Source organism: Lepisma saccharinum, chromosome 8 (assembly GCF_977018435.1).
Source record: "Lepisma saccharinum chromosome 8, izLepSacc3.1, whole genome shotgun sequence".
Lineage (NCBI taxonomy): Eukaryota > Metazoa > Arthropoda > Insecta > Zygentoma > Lepismatidae > Lepisma > Lepisma saccharinum.
In genome coordinates this window covers 55,433,622-55,454,089 of record NC_139236.1, presented here as the reverse complement: position 1 = coordinate 55,454,089, position 20,468 = coordinate 55,433,622, and the positions used below count along the sequence as shown (strand labels likewise).

Genomic DNA, 20,468 nt, shown 5'->3' with positions numbered 1-20,468 from the left:
AGTCTCCTTGTTTTTACGCTGCAGCTGGCGCCAGTGTTTTGTCTAGCGTCTGCAAATCTGTGGCTTGCCGATAACAGCGATGACTCATCCAGCACAAAGGAAAAAGTCATTGTTTTGAACCTCGTAAAGCTGTTTTGATTTGAAGATAACGAAATTCGATCTCCAGAAAGAAAAACATGAGTTAAAACAAGGTTATGTTCTGCACCTTCCGATAAGCAAAACTGTAAATTTTATTTTGCATCTGACAAGAATAAACTTCCTCAACACTGAGCATGTTGGAAGGAAATGCACACAATATAATCGTCACTTTTCTCCAGAACCATTCATGTGGGAGAAAAGAAAACTGCTCAATGTAGGAATGGACGCTGAGACCGATTTAAAGAAACATTGTTCAAGGGGAAAACGTTTGGAGGAGCGGATGTTTGACATCGAGAATACTCCTAAATCCAACATTAAATCGAATAACGTGAGAGTAAATAACAATCTCCAATTTTGATATCTAAAAATGCGCAGGTTTCATAAAGCTTGTTTTGAGTTCATTTTATGCTGATTGGCTAATCGGGACTAAATATGCAGTTTAAAGTAAAATCCAATTCCAAACCCCAATGATTATTGACTGTGACGCTGATTAATGATGTGTCCCAGAATACGTATTGGGTGTAAACAGGTCGCAAGTTGCGTGTTTCCTTTTTCACGCTGGATTACAATGCAAGTCGAGGAAGGAGTTTGGACTGCTCCCTTGAATGGAGAGGGGGTGACTATGAAGTTGGTTGAAGCAAAGAAAACGTGACTTTTTTTGTACGTTGTATTTTACACAGGCGAACCAGAACAAAATTTACAGTCCCGCCCTTTTTTTTTTTTTTTTTTTTTTTTTTTTTGGTCAGGTGCCTAGAAAGGTTGTGTTGTTTCTCCCGAGAGATCTAATCATACCAGTTAATCTTGTAACAGACAATGCTCCAGTAGACCTGTATAAAATCCAACATTCATTCTGCCCGATTATCTCCCAACTTTTGCTGGTGCCAGTGTGACTGGTGTCAAGATTGTTTGAGTTTCGCTTGCAATAAGCGAGATATTGTTTTCCTTTCCATAGGTCTCAGTGCAAACTGGTTTCTCATGAACTAGAATTGTAAGAATTTCCTGGAAGAGCAACGACTGTGCACAATTGAAAGAAAGTAACATTATTTTAAATCCTTTATTTGTGAAAACGTTTTCATGTTCTATTTTCCTTCTCAGAACACGCGTCATGTGCATAACAGGTTGTATAACTACCAGGATAAATGATGTTACCGTCTCCTAGGCATCTTTGTGTTCGTTTGAGCTCCGTTTAAGCTGAAAATTGGTGCAAATTCCAATAACGACCCCTTCGAAATAACGACACTTTTCCCGGGAACTATGAAAGGTCGTATCGAGAGTTGACTGTAGTTTAAAATCTAATTTCTAATGCTTACATTTGACTCATTGTGTGCAGAAACTTTTTTTTTCTTAAAAGTTACAGTGAAACGTCAATTTTATGTTTTTGAGGGGACCAAAGTGAAGGAACTTAAAAAAACTGGAAAATCTGTTCCACTGTACTTGTTTGAGAAACTAGTCCGTGTGTGCTGCTAGACTTTGGTATACACATCAATCAACCTATGTTTAAAAAGAATGGTGTTAATTACAGCCTGAAGAAAACATCTATCAATTACTTATCTAAAAAAAATAGAGCGAAACCTCTATTATAGGGTTTTCAGCAGCCCTGTGATTAAGGTTGGCCAAACATTTGTATTATATTTTCTTTATTTCCCATTACTTTTCTGCCACTTTGGCTGGTTGCAACAATGAGGTTAAATGATGAGTGAATGAAGTTGATGAATGAAATACCCAGGATCATGCTCTAACCCAGAACTTTCAGTATCAAGATTGTGATATGACCACCCAACATGCTTGGCCACCAGAGTGTCATAGAACCATTTAACTGGTAGACAATTTGTATTGGTCAATATCTATTATTAAACCATTAGTGAAGTCAATGGTGTCTAGAATGTTTCTTGGCTTACGTAGCCATTGCTTTTATGTTGCATCAAAATATACTTTAATGCTTAACAAAAAATATTTTTTTAGGTATTTGATAAGTAGGCGTGGATTTGATAATACGGTATTTTGTTTGCATATGTGTCATAATGTCTGTATTGGGAAATTTAAAGAGATCCTGCTACTTCTATTGCAGATGTGAATGTTATTGTGAAGTTTGCTCAGCTGGAGAACCAATGGGGATCGAAGGAACGAGCACAGACACTGTTGGAGCATGTGTTAACCAACTTCCCCAAGAGAACGGATGTTTGGATCTCGTATGTGGACATGCTGGTGAAAGGTGGAGACATTGAGGGGGCCAGGTAAGCTACCTTTGAGTATTCATTATGTAGCATGTCATCAAAACACAAGAGTTTTCTTACTGATCTGGAAATTGCAGAAAAATCAGGAAAAGAGACCTATCAAAGAGTCACTAAATGCAGTTCATGTATTTGCATTGAATACAATTTTTTGAACATACTTTTAAACACAAATATGATACAACAAGTATTTGTAAGTAAAATAAAATACTCTTAAAATAAGGTACAGTCTAAAGTGCAGTCTGCAGGAAGCTCAGACAACTATAGGTCAATAGGGGTGAACAAGTGTAGTAGAGTCCAGATATTTTACATTACTGAATTGTACATTTTAAAAGTCTCTTTTCCCAAGAAATGAGCAATGTACATTATGGGGAGAAAGCGACTTTTATCCCACCCTGTACAGCAGGGTACTAGAAAATTTTCCCAAACTTGGCATTTGAGCTCCTAAGCCAAAATTCCCTGATCGGCATTCCACTGTATTCATGGAAAAGAGAATAAAATAATAATAATAAAAAAAACCTGTGACATTCTGAATTAGAGGATTTTTGTAATTAATTTATTTAGCTAGAGTTCCTTCTTGCAAGCATTCCAGTGTTTCTGAATTCTGTACAACCTCTTTTCAGGCAATTGTTAGAACGAGCTTCTGTTCAGAAACTGCCATCAAAGAAAATGAAATCCATTTTTAAGAAGTACGTACAGTTTGAAGAAGCACATGGGATACCAGCAAATGTGGAAAAAGTTAAGCAGATGGTAATGAATTATGTTGAGTCTGTAACTTCCACTACACAGGATATTTAACACTTCCAGGATGAGGTGTGTAGATAGATATTAAAAGACCAACAGTAATAAATTCTAATTAAATATTTTTATTATTATTATTATTTTTTTTTTATTATTTTCCTTTTGCACTTTATAATGGGTTGAAATTGTTTGATGGTGTTTGGGGTAGTTTTGCACTTAACCAAATTATAACTGAAATAGCTATTTGATTACTTTCATGCAGATGAGTTGTAGTAAAAAAAATTAACTTTTCTCAATAAAGTTTCTTCTTCTTTAAATAAGATGAAAATAATGTACAGTCATGGACACCTCTGGGTTGTAACGATCCCATTAAAAGTCAGTGGAGTTGTTACAAGCCAAAAGTGTCCATGACTGTACCTTTTGAATCATATGGGAATAATATCCGAGGAATAATAATGTCATGGAACCATAACAATACAGCAGCCACAGCTTCTGTTTATTCACGCAGTCACATGGGCATGCCCAAATAAATCGGTAATGCAATTCATTGAATGCCATCTTCCTCAATACATCAAATTTTCCCATGCCACTTCAGCTTCCATTTTCTTTGCATTGACTGAGTCTGTTATCAGCAGGTGAGTATAGAAAACATGTAGACTCTTCTATCTTGGGTCAGTGAGCTTTCCAAGGGCTTGCTTGCGAGTTACTACCACAGACATGTACTGGCACTCTTTACTCAACATGCAGTGTTGCAACCCCATTCAATTTGAGGCTGTGAGACAAGTGGAGAGCAACCCACACATCATTGCAGATTGAGGGAATTTTTTTTCCTAGAAGTGGGAACTTTCGATGGTATCTTCCCCGTCTCATACTGTTTGAAACATGGCAGGGCCATAAAATACAACGAACATTTAGTGTCTTGTCGTAAATGTGGAAGGGAAGGTAATTGACAGTATAGTGAAGAAAGAGGAGAGGATAACAGCTAATAGTGAAACCTGCATTGTAAACATCTTGCATTGAAAGAATGCCTTTTTGATCAGTTTTGTCAAACTTGTTTTTCTCATTATGTGAGAAAAAAATTGTTGAAGGAGTAAAGAGTAATTAGTTTTCAGTCTGGTTTTTTGTCTGTCATTAATTTTTCTGCAACAATGTCACCTAACCGACACAATAACACCAAGTAACGATGAGAATGAAATCATCGATCTGGGTAGAAGGCAAAAAATTGCAAAGATACCCAATGGTGCAGGTAACCACGCAGAGTGGGATAGTAGGTTGCAAATAGCATGGGGCTTTGATATGTGCCATTTTTGTGGGGTGTAGTGATGCAGCACTTCAAAAATGTGATTGTTAGGGGCATGCATATTTCATTTTTGATGAAAAAACGAAATTTGAAAAAACGCATTGTAGTGTTAATTTTTCATGTTTTTGAAAGGTGTGAGGTGCATTTTGTGACCATGTTTTGTCACGAAATAATGCGAAATGAACTGCAAAAAGCGAAATTAACTCTTAAACACGAAATTTAGGGTTTATTCACCGACGCGGCACCTTCTGAGGTCTGAATTATCCTGAGAGTTATGCAATTCCCGGAAAATTGATTAATTCTGCTGTTAATATTGTAGAAACAAAAATTGACTCCTTTACACAGAAATAAACTTAATACTCGGATAACTACATAAATAGGCTATTAGAAGTAAAATGTTAATTCTGTGGAATAAGTGTAGTTTTTAAATCAAATTTAGGATTATATTCACAAATTTAAAACCAAAATGTCTTTTTATACACCACTTTTGATCCAATTTTTCACTGCTATAACACCGATATTTTATTTTATTTACTGCTTTTGAACCCGAAATTGACTCAGTTTTTATACCGAAATTTTGCTTTCTTATTTACCAAAAATATGTGCCTCTAGTGATTGTACATTTAAATGCCATTTTGATGGCATATTGAAAGAGGTGAAGTTGAGAACATTTTGCAGTTCTTGGTGTTGTTTGGAGTATGCATGTGCAATGAACCTGAAAATAAACATAGCGTGGTGGCTTTGTATTTCAATTTCCACTAAGATGTCCTGCGAGTCTGCTGGGTGTCATTTTGCTGCTGTGAATTGTATTTGTTACGTGTAGGTTTTAAATTTTATTTTAAATAAAAAGTTTTAAATCCACATTTCTTGTATGAGGTGTACACCAAAAGTACGTGCCGTTTTGTTCTAATTTTCAAGAAAAATGAAATACAATGAAATAACCTGTGTTTATTTTTCAAGAAACTCTCCCTCTTTATTGATACATAGTTGCCATCGCTCAGTCCATTTTGTGTAGCATGTGGCATAGTCATATTTGGAGGTATGTTTTAGATACTGGAAAACAGCACTTCCCAGGGATGATCTATTTGCAAAATGGCGTCCACGAAGAGAATTCTTGAGGTTTGGGAACAACCAGAAGTCACTCGGGGCTAAATCTGGTGAGTATGGAGGATGTGTCAGAAGTTCAATACCGTGGTCAGCCAAGAATGAGGTCACAACATTAGCACGATGTGGCGGTGCATTGTCCATGTGGAGAATGAAATTGCCATTAGCCATTTGTGGTCGTTTCATAGTCAATTTCGGCAAAAATTCTGTAGCCAAAAGTTTACGAAAATACTAGCCCGTAATTGTATGACCTTTGGGAACTGGATGAGACAATATCACTCCCTGGGAATCCCAGAAGATTGCGTATAGCACTTTGTCATTTGATGCAACCTGAGGAAATTTTTTTGGGGGTGGTGAATCCGTGTGTTTCCACTGCATCGACTGTCTTTTTGTTTCAGGATTGAATAATGGAATTTATGTTTTATCCATTGTCACAATACTGTCCAAAAAATGGTGTCCCTCCCTTCTGAATCGTGTCAAATTTGCAACACTGGATCGAACGCGAGCATTTTTTTGATCATCACTAAGCAATCGTGGAACCCAGCGAGAGGAAACTTTCTTTAGGCACAAATCTTTGGTGATTATTCGTTCTACTGTTCCCATTGTTAGCCCCAGGGTATCACAAATCTCCTGCATGGTGACATGCCTATCTTCCATGATAAAATGTTCAACACGGTCAATGTTAGTATCAGTTGATGCTGTTTTCGGACGTCCAGACCTCTGCTCGTCTTTCACACTCGTTTGTCCATCTTTGAACTCACGCACCCACTTCCTAACAGTGTTTTCTGCAAGAGCACTATCACCACACACTGCCTCCAGTTGGCGATGAATATCGGCTGCACAACGTCCAGCTGCGGTAAGGAATTTCACAATTACCCGTTGCTCTTCAAGTGGAAATTCCATTTCCCCAGCAGTATCAGAAACACGTCTTACTCCTTCAGGCGCTGTCACTCAACTACTGCCACCTAGCACACAAAACTGACACTGATTGAAGACGAAGGATGGAAGTCTCCGATGCCATAGTTATTTCCCTGAAAAGAGAAGAAATGTTGACTTCAGAACAAAACGACACGTACTTTTGGTGTGCACCTCGTAGAACTGTCAGTTCAGTTCGTTATTCGGTGCACATGTCAACCTGTAACTTACGTACACTATATTGCCAATAATGACCAGACACTCCCTGAACTGTCAGGAGGATCACCCATACATCATCAATACATGTCAGAAGACACTAGAATGACTCATGAAGGACAGTGAGTGCACTGTAGACATGTGTACTGCTGCCAGCAGTCAAAATGAGCTGAGAGAGGCTGAACAGTACTTTTTTTTTCTGTTTCCTGCATGAAAGAAGGTTTTTCTTAAAGATTTTGACATCCAGAGTTTGAATCTGCAATTACTTTTCCTGTATCACCAAGGTTTTTCTGAAATGTGACTCTCACCATGAAATTCACCCATATAAGATAAGAGTTTTGGGTGGAGGAGCGATGGTTATTGATCCCAAGGTTCAAAGGGGTGGAGGTTTCGCCAAGGTAGAAGTTGCCACAGATTTGGCAGATGAGTGGCAGGTGCCCTTGGGGGGTGAAGGGTGAATTTACGTGCCAGGGTGGGGGAGGTGATAAGTATGGAGCAGGTCTTGCACCTGTGAGCTGGAAGGGGTGGGAGTGTTTTGGACCAAGATGTTCTTCAGGTTTGGGGGCGACGGAAGACGATCCTAGGTTTATCCCGAAAGATATCCCTGGTGTCAGGATCACTGTGTAGAATGGGAAGGAGGGAGTGGAGAGTATGTCTGATTTTCATAATGTGGGGATGGTATTGGGTGATCAGAGCTGGAGGGTTTGGTTTTGGGTTGTTTGGTGTGGTTGTGGGAGGTGGCTCTTGTGATTTGTTTGTTGATGAGGGTAGAGGGGTAGCCACGGTTGGTTAGGGCTTGGTGTAGGCGTAGGTTGTAGTTTTGGCGGGATGAGTTAAGGCATTGGCCTCTTGAGGGCTAGGAAAAATGGGATGGCTTTTTTGGTGTGGTAGGGGTGCGAGCTGGAATAGTGGAGATATTGGAGGTGGTTGGTCGGTTTGATGTGTATGGATGTTTCCAAGCTGTTTCCTACGATGTGAATGTCCACATCTAGGAAGGTCACTTGGTCTTTGGAGTGGAACCAGGTGAATTTGAGGGCGGTGTAGTCGTTCAGTTGGTTTAGGAATGTGGTGAGGGAGGGTTCGCCATGTGTCCAGAGGAGGAAGATGTCATCAATAAATCTCAGCCAGAGGAGTGGTTTCAGTTGTTGGGAGTCAAGGAATTCCTGTTTCAGCCTGCCCATTAACAGGTTGGCATAAGAGGGAGCCATACGGTGGTCTGCGAAGCAGAAGTTGTTGCAGGTAAGTACCAGGTTGGCTAGTTGTATCAGGAAGTGGGTGCTGGGGGTTCGGTCGGCTGTTGAGGAATGATTCCGTGGTACAGAGGCCATGGGCATGGGGATGGTGTAGAGGGAGGTGACATCAACTGTGGTGAGGATGGTATTGGGTGGTAGAGGTGGTAAGTTATGAATGATGTCCAGGAACTGGTTGGTGTCGCGGAGGTAGGAGGGCAGGGCTTTGACAAGGGGTTGGAGGTGAGAGTCTAGAAAGGCTGATATGTGTTCAGTGGGTGAATTGTAGCTGGACACAATGGGTCTCCCGGGATTTTGGGGAGGAGGTAGAAAGTGGGTGTGAGGGGGTTGTCAGGTATGAGTGAGGAGATGGTGGAGTTGGATAGGCCTTCAGGGGGTCCTCGGGAGAGGACAAAATCATGGATTTTATTTAAGTGTGTGGTGGATGAGTCAACCATGGTGGGCTTGTAGGTGGATGAATCGGAGAGTTGGCGGGAGGCTTCCGCCACATAGTCTGAAGAGTTCATGACTACTGTGGTGGACCAGTTGATGTCACCTCCCTCTACACTAACATCCCCCATGTCCATTGCCTCCATGCCACGGATTCATTACTCAACAGCGGACCCAAACCCCAGCACCCACTTCCTGATACAACTAGCCAACCTGGTACTTACCTGCAACAACTTCTGCTTTTTGGAAGTGGCATGCACATGGGATCATTTTGGTATTTTTGCAGAATATATATAAATTTTGTATTTTTCATCAGTGAATTAAACAGCTATAACCTTCCCATTGACAAAATGTGAATCATTGTCACAATAGATGTGTATATCTTTATATAAATTACCCAATTACAGGCAAAGAAAAACTACCATCAACATTGCTTCTGCACTTCAGACCAGGGGTTGGTGAACCAAGTGACAGTACCAGGCAAGCCAACACACAGCTCATGGGGTCAGCATTGAAGGAAACTGAAGCAACAGGTGATAGTGTAAAGTTCGCAGTCCAGATGCAAGTGAGGAAATGGATAGACCAGCTTCACCATGTGCAATTGAAATAACTGCAGTTGACCCATTTTCGACGCTACCTGTAAAAGGCCAACTACTTCTGGCAGGAGAAAGCCTACTCCTTGTACAGTCGTGGAAAATAGTTCTTGGGCCACGAGACCTACGATATCGTAACATCTTAAAGCCTGTTGTCTATGCAACCCAAATAACAAAATTGTCGCTTGGGTTTGCCTGGCGGACCTGGATTCTCGGGAATGATTGAGTATTGACAGCAGCGTGAGTCATACCCCCAGGCCCAGCCATAAGAAACAACAGCTGGGTGCCGTGAGACCACCAGAAAAAGTTTCAGGAATTGGTTTCTTAACAACAGCTATTCGTAAGAAAATGTTCTCTTTACTGATATTAGAGTCATTGTCAAGAAAGTTCACTGAAATGGTGGTTTTCGTCGAATCATCATCGCGCAACACACATGCTGTCAACCCAGAAGTCCTTGAAAAAGATTGGAGTTAAAAACAACTACTTGACAAATGATAAGACGAATCGATATTCGTTAGTCCCAACTTAGAATTTTCTGTAAGACATGGATCATCATGTCCTATCATCCATTTCATAACTTCAGTAATCATCCTCATCGCCTTTGTTGACGCCAAGTGCTAGAAAAGCAATATAAAATAAGCAAAATTAAGAAATTAATAAATGACATTTTCAGCGATTTCACGCAGCGACTCAGTTGCATGTAGACAAAGTTTCATTAATCGGGAACCAAGGGCCCCCTCGTTGTGCTTCATTGTCATTTTTCCTCCACTTTTCCTGCCGCGATTAACCTGATGTTGATTAATGCACAATCCACAAAGTGCACCAAAGCGGCGCATATTATGAATAGGTAAACTATGTGATATTATGCTAATTTAGAATTTAGTAATAAAATGTGAATTTTGGGGGCTTCAGTTAAGTGGCTGCATATCCATTACGTAATCGCGATATCATGAAATTGTACGAAGCGTGTCTACACTTACGTAAAGTGTCAGTCCCCGTCATAGGCGTGTGCAGACCCTCTGATTAGAGGGGGATAGCCTTGATTATATTTCAGGCCGGAAAAGAATAACGTAATTTCATCTCACTTGTTTAAATTTTATTGCATTGATGGGTGTGTATATATATACACCCCTCCCCCCGCCCCACACACACACACACACACACACACACACACACACACACACACACACACACACACACACACACACACACATATATATATATATATATATATATATATATATATATATATATATATACAAAACACACAAACACACACACACACACACACAAATACATATATATCTCTCAAATCTGCGCGTTCTTTTTCCTCCAAACAATTGTTCATGCACTTAAGAAAAAACCTTTTAGCAGCAGTACTTCTCTCCTCGGTAATATAAAATGCATTAAAGAAAACAAATTGCGAGCAAAGCGACCAATAAATTTTCAGATCCAAATTTTTGCAAAATGAAAACAATGTCGATTTAATATGGGAAAAAAATTCATGGAGCGCCATATTATTCTCTTTTACAATTTTTTTCATTTAGATCGTTTGGCGTCCAGGGTTAACTCCCGCCGACCCCTAGCTACGGCTCTGAACTTGACTAGACTGCAAGAAAAGCAAACATTGCGAGCGAAGCGATCAAGAAAATTTTACAAAAGGTATTTATATTTGTATAAAATTTGAAATCAAGGGGGCAATTGAAGCTCTGTCCCTCCCCCCCCCCCACCCGCAGGTGCTCTGGCAGTCTGGAAGAAATAATGCAAGAAAGACGTGAAAACAAAATCCATCTTGAGTATCCTTTTGTCCTGCTACTCTTAGATTCTGCTACTCTTGCTTTCCTTTACTTCCATGTTTGCCCCCTAAAATTGATTTCCGTTGAAGGTTGTGGGGGACTGTGGTTTTGCCACTGCACCCCCTTCCCCCGTAGTTGCCTTTAGTGTTGCCCACGAGACGAGACTTTGGCCTGTCTCGTCTCGTGGAAATGCTGTGAAATGCTGTCTCGTCTCGAAAATATTCGTTTGTCTCGGGACACATGATCAATCTCGTCTCGTCTCGAATTTTTAAAAGCCTGTCTCGTCTCGTCCCGTGGGCAACACTAGTTGCCTTGAACTTTCATCGGCTTGAAAATACTTAATTTTCTTTAAGAGTATAATATAGTTTAATAACGGCGATAGGATTCATCTATCCTAAATTTATAGGTGCAAATATAATAATATAGGGGCATAGATGTCTGAAAGGGAGGCAAGGATTGCCACATCTTCCCCTTAGAAAACGAATGTCAACCAAAAAGTACGTTTTTACATGTATAATTTGATTTTAGTCATAATAATTTACATTAATTATTATAATGAGGATGCAGGAATGCGATAATGCAACGCTATTATCGGGGTAATATGCCCCATGGAAAAATACCTTGCTTGTCTCTTCGTGGAAAAAATCTGCAGACGTCCATGATTAGGGGTGCATTTGTCCTCCCCCTGGCCCCATGGGCGCACGCCTATGATCCCCGTGATGGAATATGTAGCGCAAAGCCAGGGCTTTAAGATCAAATTTGTTTTGTTATTGTTTTTATTAGTAATTACCTCAGTTTTCTTCCTCTGAAGTTAAATTATTCATGACGACGATTCATGATTACATTAAAGACATGAATGAACATACACAATGAATCCATTTTGGTCGGAACTCGAACTCGGAACCTTGTTCGGCAAGAAATAAAAATATCCATAAGGCATGAGTGTTTCATTGGAGATGTTCCTCTACTTCCGTCATTTTATCACTAATATATTTCTTTAATATACAATAATAAGTCACAACTACCTAAAAATAAATATTATTTTGCATTTTCACATGCATATGTTTTTTTACGGTTAGTGTGAACTGGCACCTGTTTATTTAGATTGTTCATTATGTTTCGTGTGTAGTTAAAGATAGGAAATATGCTTGAGGAACGATTAGGGCTATAAGAATTCCGTCCGTGATTGATTGATTGATTGATTTTGTTTATTTTACTTCGCGTTTTGTGCCTCTTGGCTAATTTGCGAAGAACGGGATGAGTGATAAAATGATGAAATTGATGAATGGACATTCACAAACAACCAAGCCCGACCGGGATTCGAACCCGGGACCCTTGGCGTCGCAGCGCGATTTGCTAACCACTAGGCCACAGGGTCGGGCGTCCGTGACGGAGTGGTTAGCACAGTGCGCTACGATGTCTGATGTCCTGGGTTCGAATCCCGTCGTGCGTATGGGTGTTCTTTGTGAGTGCCCCTTCATCAATTTCATCATATCACTCATCCTCGTCGTCGCGATTAGCAAGAGGTGAAAGAAAAACGACGCTAAATAAGAAAATAAAAAGACTTATAAGAATCAATCATTTCCGGACGTGTCCTACATTTTATAGTTGTGTCTGGCCTCCGGAAGGAATTTGAAAGAAATCTAAAATGTCTTATACGTATTTGGGCATCACGTAACTTCAAATTAGATGGAGAAACAGTAAAACTGAGGGAAGTCTAAGATAACGTGGTTCCTTGGAGAAGTATGCTTAAATCAAAGAGTGTGCATGGTTGCTACTGGATGTTCGGAAAAACAATTACAATCCCAGCTCAGAAATTACTTCACGATTTTCTAGATCCGAAAAAGCCCGGATATATGTATAAAAATGCTTACTTTGTGAAGTTTTATCGATATAAGTGTCGGTAATTTGTTCGAAGTAACAAGTAATTTTTCTCGTTATTGGAGAAATAAGGCACACAATTCTGTTTTTTCCCAGTGTATAGTAGTTTTTTTTACATATTAATAAACAAGAACTTCCAGACTTTGTTTACGAAATTGTGAATTTTTTCCTTCCCGAATTCATGGATTGTTTTCTCTTCCTGGCCCCACATCGAAGAAAAACGTTCTGTCTTACATACACAAGTTGAAATCACATACAGCCGTGCTATTAATTAGCAGTTGAGGAATTTTGAACTCAACCGTTCACTTCAACATTAATTTTTCAGCTGAAGATGTGTCATATTCTCGTTATAGGCTAAGATGTCCTAGTAACCTATTATAGTTACTGCAAATACGATCGTGTTCAACATTTTGAGACAATTTGTCCTACTTTCCGCTGACGAGTGATCTGTTAGCCCTATGTGTGATGAGAATTGTTTTTACTCAATTTCTGATATAATTTATTCCAGCATTTCCTTCAACTTCTATTACCTTGTTATTACCTCCGATGCTTACACAACTTTTCCTTCGTGCTCGACCTTTGGGTTCAGAAATGTTTACAACACCCCCATCTCCCGCGTGTAAATAGCAGGCAACAACACTCTGGAAGACCATAATGTATACAACTTGTTTACTACATATTTTACGAAAATATTAGAATGTTAGCTTGATATAACTGTGGATTGGAACGAACGAAATAAAATACCTGTTTTATACGCACACTGGAACGAGCGCAGGCCTGCTGTGAATCACTCTGGCAGTGAAGGTCACTGATCGAAGCAGTTGGTGCTACAAGCAGGCGCCTTATCTTTCCTCAAGGAAACACGGAAATCTTAGTTACTTTCTTTCGCCAGACTAATGGTGAACATTTACAGGAACGTAAGGAGTAGTATCGTATTCTATTGGAATTAGATTTCGTGGTGTTTAAAAGATATCATAACAATATGTAAATCTCTTTTGTGACCTACACTGAACTTATTTTAAAGTTTCATTGATATGTGAAAGCGGAAATTTAGAGATCCTTCTTCCTTACGATTTCTAAACAACTGAAGAGTGTGGTGAACGTGAAACTACTTATTGTTCGCATCAACGATATGCATTATACAAATGGTCCTTAATCAAAAACCCTATTACATCACAGGAAGTGATATTTAAAACAATTCTACCACGTATCCAACGTAACCAATATTCAGATTGATTCCAAGCTTCTGTTCGGGTTATGTTGTGTCGCATTTTTACCTCTTGCGATAATCGCGACGACGAAGATGATGGGTAATGATACGAATGCAATGCTACATCTAAGCCTCAACAGGTTTCAAAAATGAATCCTCTGGCTGTGTAGAGAGTTACGGTGATTTTGATTTTCATTTGGTATTTTAAGTCCACTTTATGCACACAAAGGCTAATCGAGACTGCATCTACAGTTTAAAGTGGGATCCTAACCACTGTGTCTCCACCGGGTATCGAACAGGGGACTCCTTGATTACAATGCGACTCCTCTACTACAGCGCCATTGGGAAGGATGAGAGAGAGAGAGAGAGAGAGAGAGAGAGAGAGAGAGAGAGAGAGAGAGAGAGAGAGAGAGAGAGAGTTACGGTGACTACGATAATCAAGAATTGAAAGTAGCAGAACGCCTAAGCTATTATTTTGTCAATATTGGAATCGTTAATGAATGTTGTGAATGTCAGTTCAAATTGAAAAAAATAAACTACTTGTAAAAGATTTCCAGAGTGCCGTTACAAATCGTTAATTTTTCTCTTTCCACACATTACTTTGCTACTATGTAGACATTTGCATGCTAAGATGTAGAAAGTGCTGCATTTTCAGTGTTTGGAATTGCGATTTATTTCTGAGAATGGAGTGAGTAGTGGGAAAAGGATTACCTGACATGTTTGGATTATACCTCCCCGCCAAAAAAAAAAGACGCGAAATATATATCGGCTGTTGTTCTTATAAGGAAATATAACATGTATGAATTGTCTCAAGAAATATTGGAGCCTATTCACATCCCTGCGAAACTTGGAAGAAAGCCCACGTAGAAATTGGGATGTATAGTAAATTAAAATGCAAAGTCCTACCTTGTGCTTTGCACCAAGCCATGAAGGCGTATAGGGGGTGTGGAGTTAGTGGAGTTAGGGCCCCACGCTTTCTTCATCAGGCGGAAGGTGGGAATGATGTGATCAGCACCACGCCCCTGGCCGCCATACCCCCCCCCTTCCCCAGAGTTTCCTCCAGGTACCGACTTTATACGACGCTGGGTGGGCACCGAAGCAGCTTGAACAGGTGGACAAAATCCCGATTATCCCCCGTCGAGGATCGAACCCAGATCTCTCGCATGGTAATAAAACGCCCTAACGACTGTGCTACTGCGGCACATACAGTAATTAAGGCAAGAATTGTTTTAGATTTTCGTTCAACGTTTTTAGGGGAATCATTTTCGGAGATATAACGTGTAGCTCTTGTCGGTTCTGCGACCTGGGTTGAGAAAAGGCGATTTTCTGACGAACAACATTCCACCTGACAAGTCACGTGACTTTCCTACATTTCCTGTGCCTGTTGGTTTTTGCATGAAAGACGAGTTGCTCTTGAGACAGACAGAATCACCCGATCACCTAATGGTGCAATGTGTGTTGCCTACCCTTCCGGCATTATTTACTGCCATTAAAGTCTTATGGGGAAGAACTTTTTTCCACCACTGTACACAAGCGAGACTAAACAACATGAGAATTACCATGTCAAAGCTGCGTTCCCAGTTGTTTAGAGCAAGAAAGAAAGTTAGGAAGGTTTCGGAACATCTTGTCCGAATTGAATATGAAAGGACTGTCGAAGGTATGTTGAAGAAATGTGCTGCACATCTTCCATATCACATCTTGAAATTTTTTTGAGATACAGGTGAAGCAAACACACAGGAAGAAAGGTGGACATAGGTGGCCACCATGGATGAAAGAATTTGCCACAAATTTATATTTTCCAGGACCTTGTTCCTATAGGCTTATTCAAAAGTACTTCTGCCTACCATCTCAAGCAACACTTACAAGATGGATGAAGTCTATTCCAATAAGACCAGGAATAGATGACAGAATTGTAAAAGTTATTGGGCAGCATATGAAAGCCATGCCAGAGAAAGATCGTGTGTTCTCTCTGGTAGTTGATGAAATCAGTATTAAACAGGGACTACACTATGATATGAGAAATGATAGAGTAATTGGATTTAAGGACCTTGGAGAATTTACACAGATGGAAAGGAGGTTGGCAAATCAGGCTCTAGCATTTATGTCGAAGGGAATCTCAAGGAGATGGGAGCAGCCCCTAGGGTATTTTTGCAGTTCAGGACCAACATCTCCAATAGCAATTGCAAGGATTGTGGAAAAACTCATTATTCAGTTACAGGAAGTGGGTGTAGTGGTTAAAGCTTTTGTATGTGATTTGGGACCAAACAATCAAGCAACTCGGAGGATCCTTGGGGCAACAGCTGAGAAACCTTTGTTTGAAATGAATGGTACTACCATCCACTGCATGATCCTCCACACTTACTGAAGGCAGTGAGAAACATGATTCACAAACATGGTGTAAATATTGGTCCCCATAAAGTCTCCTGGCAGCATATCATTGATCTGTATGAGGTGAGAAGACAAAAAAGATTAGATCTGAGATTGGCACCCAAGCTCACCCACAAGCATGTTTATCTGCCACCCTTCACCAAGATGTTTGGTGGCATTTGGTGCTCTGTCGGCAGAAGCTATACACACAGCCAATTGTTTTGAAAGACTGGATCAGCTTTTTGATTTAATGAAGAGTTCTTCATTGAATGACAAAAATAAGACAATGAGATCTGCAATAACGGGCATGTCTGAACATACAGATTTTTTGAGAGAATGTCTGGAATGGTTTAAGGAGTGGAGGTTTCCATGCTCACCTCAGCCTCCTTCCCTTAAAAAATGGATGAGCACAATAAGAGCAGTGTTAAATCTATGGATTGACTTGAAGAACTGCTATGAATACACACATCTGTTTACAAGAAGGTTATGTCAAGATTCTCTGGAGAACCTTTTTTCAATAATAATGCAGAAGCATGGATGTAACAACCACCCTACATCGTATTTGTTCCAGTTAGTATTTAAGCAATCACTCACCACCTCACTTCTGAAATTGTCAGATTCAGCAAATTGTGAGAATATTTGGAACATAAGGATTTGCAACAACAAACTAGGTATGAACCTTCCACTAAAGCAAGAGAGCAAAGTAGCTTTGAATTCGAAGGTGACATCGATGATCCACCACTCAGCACACATGAAAACTTTGAGAAACGTGAATTGAATGCTGTGAGGTACGTGGCTGGATACTTTTGCAAAAAATTCCTCAATAGGCATACTTCAGATTCATTTTGGATCTCTTGGCGCAGCTGTGGTGCAGTCACAGTCAAGTTCTGTCGAATCATCAACCGTAGGTATCAATCCTGTTGAACCGTTGTCTTTCATTTTAGCCTTTGTCGAGTATGAGCCACCACAGTGCATGTCTTATGACACTTTTTCCAGATCCTGGAGACATCACTCTGCTTCATATTCACAACATCTTTCCGCTGCATGCCTCTTTCAAGCAATGTGACATTTCACAATCCATCAGTAGATGAAATGGTTGGTTGATCCATTTAACACTTAAAGACATTCATAATGTAACTACCAAGCATTCTATGCTGCCTCAGTTCCAGTTTTCCGCTTTGCCTTACATAGCATTGTACATTATCAGTGGGAATGTGACCATTTTGGACATATAATTGCACACAAATATTCCTTCATTGTGGGGTTTCTTGGGAACTTCACATGAATATGATTGCGTGTCGTCTAGCAGAAATGTGTATGATAAATATCACTTTTTCACAATCTGCACCAATTTTTTTAGTACTGTATTTTTATAATGTTACGTAACATCTTTTGTGTATGTATTATCCATACTCAGCATCTTTTAGAAAATTATAGTACATTTTTATGAACAATCACATTTTATTTGACGATTTATGATTTGTTTTTTTAAATACATAATATGTAAGAAATTTAAATCATGAAATACACAGATGTTATATGGAAGTACTACTTTCATTTAGTGTATTTTGTTCGGAGTTCTAGTTTAGCTTGTTATCTTCATACTTTTGGAATATATTTTAATACTTTTTTTTACATGTAAAAACTTTTTGTAAGAGAAAAAAAATCATTTTGTACTTTTATTTGCCTATTAAGCTCTTTTAATTTAAGCCTGTAGGACATCGAAGAGATGAACATACCTTATGCAAAATATATTAATTACTAGTGATTCAATAAATATATGTATACCTGAATAACAATATGTTTGTTTGTTTTCCCTTACATTTGTTATTAGCAATAGAATATAATGTTTTACTTTTGTACAGAATCATTAATAAATCATAAAGTGTAGTGCATTTACTGTGAAATTGCTATTTTCTTCGGGAATGTTTCTGAGAATTCCACGAGAAATAGAACATGTCACCATACTGAGTACTAAATGGTTTATTTGATGGACTTTCATTAACAGTATTACGGTAGCATTGAATACAGTGGAAATTAATTGATCTAGGATTTTTAAAACTTATTTCAGTCTTTTATTCTACATTCCATGTATATTTAATGTTAACAATATAATTTACATTCAGAATAACAAGTAAGATGTTTGAAATGAATGGATAAATGAACGAGATAAAATTTTAGGGTGCATCGGAATATATGACCATTTTGTACCCTTCAAAGTATAGGAGGAAGAATCCTCTTTATCTCAAACCCTAGCCTTAAAGTTAAGAAAGGGATGTAAAGAGTCCCTTGAAAAAGTTTACAAATGCAAGCTTGTAAAGGGACCATCAGGGGATTTGCGCAGCATGTTACAAAGGTAAGAAGACATTAAAACTTTCACACAGAGAATGGCATATGTCACCTCTTGGTTTCTTTGTCATCGGCTTGAAATTTAGTCATTTCTTGTTTGTCAGTTAACTCTAAAATTCATTCATGCAATATTTATGCTGAATATATGAATTGCATCATGTTCAATACTGCATTAAATATATGCATGTATAAAATACATGGTGAATATATAAATACTTTCATTCAGTGTGTGTACTCTTGATCCTGCATACTCCATGACTATTGGTTTTGATTGATTGATTGATTTAGTTTATTTTACTTCGCGTTTTGTGCCTATTGGCTAATTTGCGAAGATGAGGATGAGTGATGAAAGGATGAAATTGATGAATGGACATTCACAAACAACCAAGCCTGACCGGGATTCGAACCCGGGACCCTTGGCGTCGCAGCGCGATGTGCTAACCGCTCGGCCACAGGGTCGGGCGACTATTGGTTTTGTATTCTAAGACATCCATATTTCGGGTCCAGATTTTTCTGTAACTATGAAATATGTAATGGTGTATGATGAAATTGTAGTCCATATGTAGAGTGGTTCCAGTAAGTAACTTCAAACAAAACTTGCTTGTATGACATATTCCCACTCCCATTCTACATTAAAAATTAAGGATGTTTGACAAATACTAAATGAATAAGCATGCAGTGATTAGTTAATAATGTATATTACAAACATCCACATGTTTTTAGAAATGGGTTGAAATTACTCTCATGCAAACCAGAAAAGTGAAATTTTATACAACTTTGAGATGAGGTGGTTGCTAATAGGCATCGTAGGTGAACTTGTGTAAGGCGTGACCTTTTCATACTCTATTTTCCCATAACTATTCATTATCATCATCATAGTAGTTGTGTCGCCCCTGTCATTACGTGCCTTTTAAGCACTAAACTATTCAGTCTATGTTATAAAAATCTATGTTGTTAAGAATTAGTGTTGAATTTTTTCTCTAAAGATTGTTAATTTCTTTCCATAAAAATGTTATTCTTATTGTTACAATAGGTAATGACTTGTTTAACTTAAATCAGGAAACAATGCTGAAACTATGGAAATATAAAACAACCCTGTAGTAACCATGGTAAATTGTAAACAAAATTATGATATAAAAGAACTAGACTTTTGTAAGCCTACGGGACATTCTCCTGGTTGCTGAAAGGCTGATGGTTCAGGGGACGTTGGGTAATATGTTGCTTCAATCTTCGGATTGGCTGGTGTACTTGTGCTCCATTTGGCAGATATTCCACAAACCTAACTCTGAATAATGCGTTCTCCTGCATCATGAAAAAGACCAGGGTTATAAACTTCGGTACAACTAATAGGTTTAGGCCTACAAGTTGTATCGGGTGAATTGTCTGTCTGAAAAGTGTTTGTATATCATCAGAAGTTTAAATAAATCTTTGAGTAAAAGATCTGGATGATCTTTCATTTCAAACCTACATAGGTGATAATTAAAAATAAATCCTGCACCACAGACATAGCACGGGCTTTGTCCTACTAACCCTTAGAAGCCTTTGAGAAGTCCGATAGAAGGGGTGTAACCAGACTAACAAAGCCCTAAAATGCAGAAGGTGCATGTCAGTGATTTTTGGCGACCGTGACCAGGACCATCGGAGCAACCACCTGTGGATATTCATGGCTCAGCAGCAGCAGCAGAAGAAGAAGAAGCCTGTTCCATAAACAGAAGAAGAAGCCTATTCCAGAAACAGAAGAAGCAAAGATGATAGTTTCCCAGAGACCTTTGACCAGGCAGCAAAAGGAGAGGCTCGTTTGCTGTACGAATGAAGAAAAGGAGGAAACCTTATTACCATGCTCCGGCTGCAACAGATACGTTCATGAAAGTTGCACACATAAAACCCTAGGATCTGACGTAGCAGCGGAGGTAGACGTAAAATGTAGACAGTGCGTGGAGAAACAACC

The 20,468-nt window shown here is 39.1% G+C and overlaps 1 protein-coding gene across 1 annotated transcript in view; it reads left to right on the top strand.

Moving 5' to 3' along the window:
- The window catches only part of LOC145991791 (rRNA biogenesis protein RRP5-like), a 3,465-nt gene extending 248 nt beyond the window's left edge, over positions 1 to 3,217 (top strand). The window contains exons 2-3 of the mRNA XM_083127842.1: positions 2,207 to 2,372; positions 2,993 to 3,217. Of these exons, the coding sequence (XP_082983968.1) occupies positions 2,207 to 2,372; positions 2,993 to 3,167 (341 nt within the window). The 3' untranslated portion in view covers positions 3,168 to 3,217. The remainder of the gene's footprint in view (positions 1 to 2,206; positions 2,373 to 2,992) is intronic.
- Positions 3,218 to 20,468: the final 17,251 nt, after the last annotated feature.